This window comes from Haemaphysalis longicornis, unplaced genomic scaffold (assembly GCF_048455015.1).
Source record: "Haemaphysalis longicornis isolate Haplotype H1 unplaced genomic scaffold, Haemaphysalis longicornis Haplotype H1 scaffold_1, whole genome shotgun sequence".
In the NCBI taxonomy this organism is placed as follows: Eukaryota; Metazoa; Arthropoda; class Arachnida; order Ixodida; family Ixodidae; genus Haemaphysalis; species Haemaphysalis longicornis.
The window spans coordinates 250170769-250178934 of NW_027526203.1; the positions used below are offsets into that span (position 1 = coordinate 250170769).

The 8166-nt window shown below is 45.7% G+C and overlaps 1 protein-coding gene across 1 annotated transcript; it reads right to left on the reverse strand.

The window, feature by feature from the left end:
* Positions 1-352: 352 nt before the first annotated feature.
* On the reverse strand, positions 353-7867 carry LOC144143988 (uncharacterized). The gene is made up of 5 exons (XM_077675489.1): positions 7709-7867; positions 4439-4500; positions 3462-3551; positions 2399-2425; positions 353-507 (listed from the first exon to the last, which is right to left on the reverse strand). Exons 1-5 carry the CDS (start codon positions 7779-7781, stop codon positions 448-450), a joined length of 312 nt encoding a protein of 103 aa, XP_077531615.1. The 5' UTR covers positions 7782-7867; the 3' UTR covers positions 353-447.
* Between the last annotated feature and the right edge of the window lie 299 nt (positions 7868-8166).

Sequence of the window (8166 nt, forward strand, 5' to 3'; positions counted from 1 at the left end):
GGCATTGCACTTGAGTTTAGAAAGCGGTTCACCTCGCTTTCCACCAGCACCGCTTAGCATTCAATTAAGTGGCTGATAGACCAGAAGGGTCCCACCACGGTCGAGATACTGAGCACCATGCCACCTAGTTTGTTTGGCCATGTGCGGCCGCGAGGAATAGGTCTCCTCCGGCTCTGTACCGTGTGTCAGTCTTTCCACTCTCCCCTAGGAAACGTCAGTTGAACTAAAAAAAGATCGAACCTTGGTATTCTTACACCATTGCTGAACTTGTTTCACCAGTACGGCAAGACGGAGTTTGCTTTTAGGCTCTGCAATACCCCCCTCACACAAATAATGGCTCGAGATTCGGCACTAAATGTCGTTGTCGTCTTTATTGTATTATGCACCCCTCCGTCCCGCAAGGCGGTGTTCTGGAACCGGTAGAGGGAGCGGACAGTGGAAGTCGCCTCAGGCGTGACCAGGATGGCACTCAGTGTATGCCTTTCGTACAGCGGCACCTTCTTCCTCCTGAAAAAGAAGAAAATGCAAAACAGAACGATATTGGCTTGAGAGTGGTACGCCTTCGTGGAAGCACAGATTTGTGTTCGATATCATGAACTTGTAGCTCAGCAATCTCGTGATCAGTGACATCCCTGTTTGGAATAACTACTTCGGCCTTAGATCCAGTTTTCGCCAGAACTAGGGTTTAAAAAGCTTGAGGTAGTGCCTTGTAATCTAGGGCTGTAGCGGATACTATAAGCAAATGTCTCAATAGCTCTCAAACCATTCCTATTCACCTGACAAATTTCGCACGGGTTAACAAAAAATCGTTAGAACACCTCGGTCAATAAATTTGTTTTTACTGCGGTATTACTTAAAATGGGAGCCTCTCGTATTGCCATTTTTTCTCACACATAAGTTCACCCTGTGCAGGTCCTTTGCAACTAAGGCATTGACGCTTAAATTCGCTAATTCTTGTACTATTAAAGCTGTGACGTGCTCGGAGTCATATGACCCTGCATAAAGAATAGTTATGTCTCAGTTGTCGATTGATAAAACAGTGCCAAGACCCCATGAGAGAAAGAGAGGAAAGAGAAAATGCACTCGCCTTAATCTTTCTTCCGTCCGCTCTCGCGTCTTAGCGCTTCCTCTTTCTTACCACTTGTGAACGGGCAAGGAGCAATTTTAATAGACTCTCATGTATTTTATAGTTGAACGGATTTTTATGGACTCAAACAACTTCTAAAAGAAAGTCTCAGCTGCGCCCCATTATTACCCGCAAACTAAACATCCACTGCCTTCGTCATATATGCACTGTTACTCACACCAAGGTGCCGTTTAGGTGCTGCAATGAGGGCGCTCATTCGCCCGAGAAACAAGTGAGCATAAGATAAGAGTTGCTTCTGCGTGATTGCAGTTATTCCTCTTTATCTTTACACCTTATTTTTTCCCTCTAAATCACGGAAAAAAATAAGTAAGCTCATGGGAGCCCAAAAATACGTCGCCCTAAAATTTGCGAAATTATTTACTACCAAGGGCGGCCCTTTTGTCTTTACGTGGCTCCCAAAAATGCACTCGTCACTGCGTCAAGTACTCCTGCGAAGATAAGTTGACGAATGTCGGCCGCAAATGTTTGTCTTGTGCTGCGTCTCTTTCATTACCTGGTCGGTCAATACAAACTAAAGAAGAAAACCTTGTTGCCTAGTGCTCATTTATGGAAACCACTCTCGGCTCTAAGGGGTCCATAAGTTGTACAACATTTACGGAAAATTATCCCAAGGTGATACAGCTTACAGCAACACCTAGCTCTTGACGCATGGCTGAATAATGATTATCCAAGGAAGATACTACTATGCTGTCAATTCAAAACGAGGGAAAAATGTTTAGTACGGGCGTGTTCTCCGCATGCATATGCGTACAGGGGCCTGGGGCTCGCTACTTTCGAATGTGGAATCTTGTGAGGCATATCGGGGATCAACCCCCAGTATTTTTCGGCCAATCCCATGTGTGGATCATGTGTCACGTGTGTTTAGAAATGACTCGAAATATGTTTTTTTAGATGGGGAACATATCCCAGCAGGCCTCAGCAGGTTTCTTTTTACTGGCATAGCGGCCTGACCGTTAGAACGCCTGAGCGGTAGACAGGGCTGGTAGAACGGCCAAGCCAGTAAGCCACCACGGTAGTGGCATATTGAGGCGTCTGTAGCAAAAAAAAAAAAAAAAAAAGCATATTGAGACGTCTGTAGGTACCTCGAGGTTCCCACTCGCCTACATTGTCGATGCGCCCAGAAAATGGCATTATGATTAAAACAGCTGGATGTGTACCGCTTAAACTGAACTACGTGTATTGATGGCTGGGGTTGGCGCTCCGACAATAGTGTGCCTTCAAAGAATAACCAAACAAAACAAAAACACTTACCGATAACAGTTTCTTCATTACTTCACCCTGAAAGACACAGTGCCAGAAGAATCAATTTATTAAATGCATCCGACATATAAGACATTAAAATGGTAATACTCTCAATATAAATAATAAATTATGGTTAAATAGGGCAATATCTTGTGACCCGTATGCATGCCCATCACTCTATTCCGTTGTAAAAAAATGCGGCTTCTTACTGTACAATCTGTAAAATTTACAGATATTGCGAGCCATTTCTTCACCCGAATAAAGAGAATGGGCAAAATATCAGGGAATGTAGCCGTTTTATAATGTAGCCGTGAAATTTCTCGCGGCTTGTTACAAATATAAGAATTGGGGGGGGGGGGATATGCAAGAACGAAAGACTTAAATGTGCGAATATCAAAGAGATCCTTGGCATTCGCTTCCCTGCCAGCATTCAAGGGTTTAAGTAGATTCTTTCATTGCACTGATTCGGCTGTGAGTATTGCTTTCGATTGTGTTTCTTGTACCCACGGGCAAAACAGAGGAAGTCTGTAACCGGAAGACTCAGGTTCGATCGTCAGACTACGCGTTGACACACGGAGTCGTGTATCAATGCGCAATAATCAGCCTGGTGCAAGAGCACACGCCGCTCATTTCGAACGAATCCTCTAGGATAATCAGAGGCGAAGTAAATCAGGATCATATGAAACGGGGGAACAAAAATCCAACAGAGGGTTTCTAGGGCACCAGGGGTCGTGAATAAGCAGGTCGCGGGTACTTCCGCACCTTATAGTATAGTCATGAAGAGAGGTTTTGGGAACGGGGGGAGGGTGGCGACCTATGTATTCCTGTATGTACTGCCACAGCTCTTTTCTTCAGTGACATCTGAGGCAAGGACGTTCAAAGAGCGTGGGCTCTTTGAACGTCCCCTTCCGAAGTACCGAAGTAGCGAATACCACTTTGGTAGCTTCCGTCCTCGTAGCATCAACAAATTACAAGCGCCCGGACATATTCTGCACACATGACTGCATTGGTACACGCAAGGAAAAAAAAAGGGGCAATTAGCTTCGTTAAACGCACTGTCGTCTATACTTACAAAGTCCACGCCGGCTTCACACTGCTTCTTAATCAGTTCGGCGATGTTGTCTCCCTGACTGTGCACGAGATCCGATGCCTTTGCCTTGTGCTGTAAAATAGGTGATGTTTCACAGATCATACCACTTCAGTGTCATCGATGCCCATAGTTTAATACAGTGGGGGAAAAAAAGGGGGGAGGGGGGAGGGCGGGGAGGGAGGTGGGGAGACCTTGTCGAATGCGCTCGAAATAGCGCACGAAAAGCGCGAGTGATCGTGAACATGTCCGGGTGAGAAGAGCATCGGTTAGAACTGGGACGCTGTCTTTCCCTGTCTATCGCTCATCGCGTTTTATACATGATGTTCCTTGGTACAAGGTGACATTGCTGGGGTGTTGCAACAGCCCAACCAAGTTTCAACTTGTACAACGCAAGAAAAGCCACAATTTTTGCGCCCTTTCTCGCGATGGACTTGTTTTCTTTTTTTTTTTCGGAACCAACCAACAGAACCCGTTCACATTTGAAACGTATGATTCAAATTATCTGCTGGAAAAGGTGTGCAGATCTGGTTGATGGACCTTTAGTATACTAGGCAAGATAATTTTTTTTTCTGAACGCACTTCGCACACGCAAGCAACCACGAGAACGAGCATGTGCACAGGTCCAAGTATTCTTTAAAATAAAATCATCGGCTGAAAACGAACAACACCAAGGCGTTCCATAAATGCGGGAAAGCAAATACACGATAACAAAAATAAGGAACAACAATAAAACTGATCTTGGGGAGACATATGTTCCGCTGATCTTGATTCGAACGCACAGCTCCCCAAAAGGGGCTAACGATTTTTTAAAGGACGAACGAATTCGCAACTAACCATCGCGCGAATTTGAATAGGCATGAGGTGTAGTCTCCTACGAGTATTTCCGTGCTTAAACAGTATATAAGACGTTTAGAAAACATTTTAATAATGAACTTTTCAAATGGAATGCTTTTTCTTACCTCAGCTGGAACATGGTCAGCCATACACTTCAGCATCATTGTGATCTGCTCGTGGCTCAACTCTGGAAAATATAATGAAATACAGCAGGTTGATACAAAAACGTTGCACTGCAACGACGTAACGAAAAATTTCCGTCTTCAGTACACAATACGCCGAACATATTTCATGGGAATCTGATATCAGCAAGTAGGCATATGTAGTGCGCACTCAAGGATTCTTGCGGAACCTGGTCATACCGAATGGCAACCAATACACTATAAAGTCCCTATACACAATCTCCATAGCACGTGGAACCCGGCGGGGTGGAGCCCAACACGATGATGCGGTTTCGACTCCGCCCACGGCGGCTGTTGTTTTCCTGGTAGAGCCAAACAGCCAAAACTTCCGGGTGTGCGATACTTAAGCGTTAGGTAAAATAGTCTTTGGTACACTTTATTAATTCATGACTTTCCCTGATAAGTTAGTCATACCGATAAGTTAGTCATACATGCTTTGCTTAGTTGGTGCGTCAGACTTATAGTTTTCGGTCGAAAATTAAAAAAAAAACTCAAATATGTGCGGAAAAACAATATACGCTGAACTGAGAATGCAAAACAGCCCAAAGTCACCTGAGCACTTCTTATGCGTTGTTAATGCGAAGGAATGAACGCCCAGTTTAAAGATTGAGACCCCATGCTTCCGCCTCGAGTTCTCGAAGTTCTTTGTGACCTCGGGCTAGAGGCGCATTGCTTTGCGATACAACTTAACGCTTTCGAATGGCTTGGATCCATCTCCTACGCGTCCGGTCCGTGTTCAGTCCTGCCGGCGTGTAATGGGATAATTGACACCGATGGTGAATTTCGCTGCTTGTCTGTTCCCTTGTTTGGGCGCGTTCTTCCACTCCCGTCATCCGCGGTGCACTTCAGGGCGGGCGAGGACGGCCACCTCTCGCTGCTGCCGAGTTTAAGCTCGCGCTGTGGAACTCCTCGTGCTATGGAACGCTTCGGGCTGTGGAATGCTTCGAATGCGCCAACGCTGTCGCCGACGTCGGCTTTTCGATAAATGGCCCTTTAATGCTTTCGTATCAAAAAACAAAACAAGAACGTGCTAGCTTCCTGCCTGCCCTGCTAACGAAGAGGAAATATTCGGTGTATGAGATTGTGGCATCGTTATGATATCTATTTATTGTGCGGAGGCACACTACAAAAATCTTCGGATGTAAGGCCATCTCATTTTGTCTTTCATCCAGTATTTGCTGTTTAGATACGTACACACTCGTGCATTCGCACACAAAGTAGCACGGGCCGACGTGTTCGGAAATCATTAATGATTTGTAAGGGAAATTTACAATTGCACGAAGTGGTGCCTAATTTACAGAAAAGTTTGCAAACTAATCGTTTTTTTTTGTAATAGTAGTAAAAAACTGGCTCTTTCATGTTCCTTGCGACAGCCGACGGCTGTTCATGGGTTCCCCATCCCTTGCGAAAGTAGCGTTTCTTATAAGAGGCGATACGAGATTTCGGCGTACGTTTAAGAATACTGGGTGGCCGAAAATTATTTGTAACCCTCTGGTACACCAAACCGTGATTTTGTTACTGGATAAGCCCCAATTTTAGCATGTTTGCATCAGCGGTTAGAAACTGCTTGCTGCCACGGCGCGGTGTGCGTGGCGGGTATTTGAAAGGAAAACCAGTAAAGTTGTAGAAAACGTTTATCCTCTGTTACTGCTGTCCTGGCCCTCGCTGAAGCCTCAGTCATCGACAACGGCCGGTAGGCAATTTTGAATTCTGGGAAATCGTCCGCAAATTCTGGCGCTTTTAAGGTGGTTTCCTCACGGGTGTAGCCTGGTGCCAATCGGTGACTTTTTCAGGTGTGTGAATTCCAGAAAATTCACGCTGACATTGGGAAACGAAGAACAACATATCCTGCAGAATATGTTTCTTTGGGGAAATAGGATATGCTAGTAAGCGCATTTTGTTTGAGTACTGATCGCCGTTTACTGATGAAAGCCAGAAGAGGTCCCCTCTTCTGGCACTCTGATCAGGTGTGAGCCAATTTCTAGCCAGAACATTTTTTTCATCAAAAGAGTGTCACTGGTTTCTCGATACCTTCTTAAGCGCAACTTTCATTTTTATACTGGAATTCTTGATGACACCCGCGCAGCACTGTCACACAGGCAATCGATGCGAGGCCAGTGCAGTCGGCGTTTCACATAATATCAGTAGCCGCTTCCAAGTGCAGCCCTCGTTAAGCATAAACTAAGCGTAACAAGGAGTACACATTACGCGAATACACGACATTATAATGGGCCTCCTCGGTTATCAGTCCCGGATTGTCCGCGGACTGCCCGAGACGCGATCCGGCGCTCGATTTTCCCATGCATTCCAGCGGGACCTCCGGTCCGGACGCAGTCCTCTGACTGCCCGCGAACCGTTCCGGACTGGCAAATCGAGAATACCCAATAAAGGGCGTGGCACAGATGGAACTCAGAAGGCATGCGCAAAATTTTAGTTTGAAACCAAAATTCTGATCGGGTCTGAATCGCTTACCACAAAACAAACGACAGTCCTTGTCGACATTGGCCAAGTAAATGCCTCCCTCCGCTTTCCCGCTCACCTCTGATGCTGTTCCTTTTCCGTCGGGCTCCTCCCAAGGTAAACACCCTAAAGGATTGCTCAAGTCAATTTAAATTTACCGCGTTCCACTGTTACAGATTGGGTGCCTCGATGCCAGTGCTGCTGTACGGCGGAGACGCGTGTGAATTGAGCCGCCTTACTAGAACGTTTATAGAACCACGTTGCTCTTCTCCATGTGCATTCCAAGCGGAACGTGAAACATATCTAGTGGAACGTTTCAATGCTGTTGTCGTTTGATTTCTTAAATACCGCCATGAGCTATAGGAGCGCTGGAAACAGCAGGCGACAATTTTCTGCAATTGATGTAGTATTTCATTTCCTATGGCAGAATGCAAGCATCCATGACTTTTTTTTAATAAAGGAACACTGCAGATATCACTTATGTATTGATTTTCCGCCTCATATTTGAGTAATGTCTTGTCCTTGTTCAACAGTGTTGACACATATGAGCGTTAACACCGGACTTAGACGTTTAGATTTGGCTGTGGGTATATAAGACTATTGCGCAGTATTTGTTTCACTTTGGCCGAGTGGCTGAATCGAGTGACTGACTGACAGACACACAAACAGATATACAGACAGACCAAAATTTCTGGATTTAAGCAGCCCAAGAAAGACTATCGTCTTTGAAAAGCACGGGGAAACAACGCTTACCGCAGATTTCGTGTCCGCCCTGCACGTACATGGCGGCGGCCAGAATGAGTCCGCACAGCAGAAGTACCTTCATGGCGGACGACGTTAAGTGAGGCAAGCTCGTCGACAGGGGCTCAACGTACAGCGAATAGATTTCCGGCAATGCGTGCTCGATGCCGCCGCGCCTTTACTTTTATACACCTGCACGCGCTCTCTTACTGCTGTCCTTGAACATGACGAGAAACATCGTGAGCGCTTCTTCGTCAGATGCACGGCGACATTTTTTATTGTTTTTCTCCCGCCCTAATCATCTCGGCGCTCGCTCGTTTGGCTTCTTCTCAAAGCGCAACGATGAACACTATAGGCAGAAAACACGGAAGAATCAGATAAGAAGACTTAAATCAGGAAGGTTTGTGTTTTTGCTTCTCTCCTCTGTTAATTGTAGAGCTGGCGGTGAGTCAGACTCAGGATACAGGAAA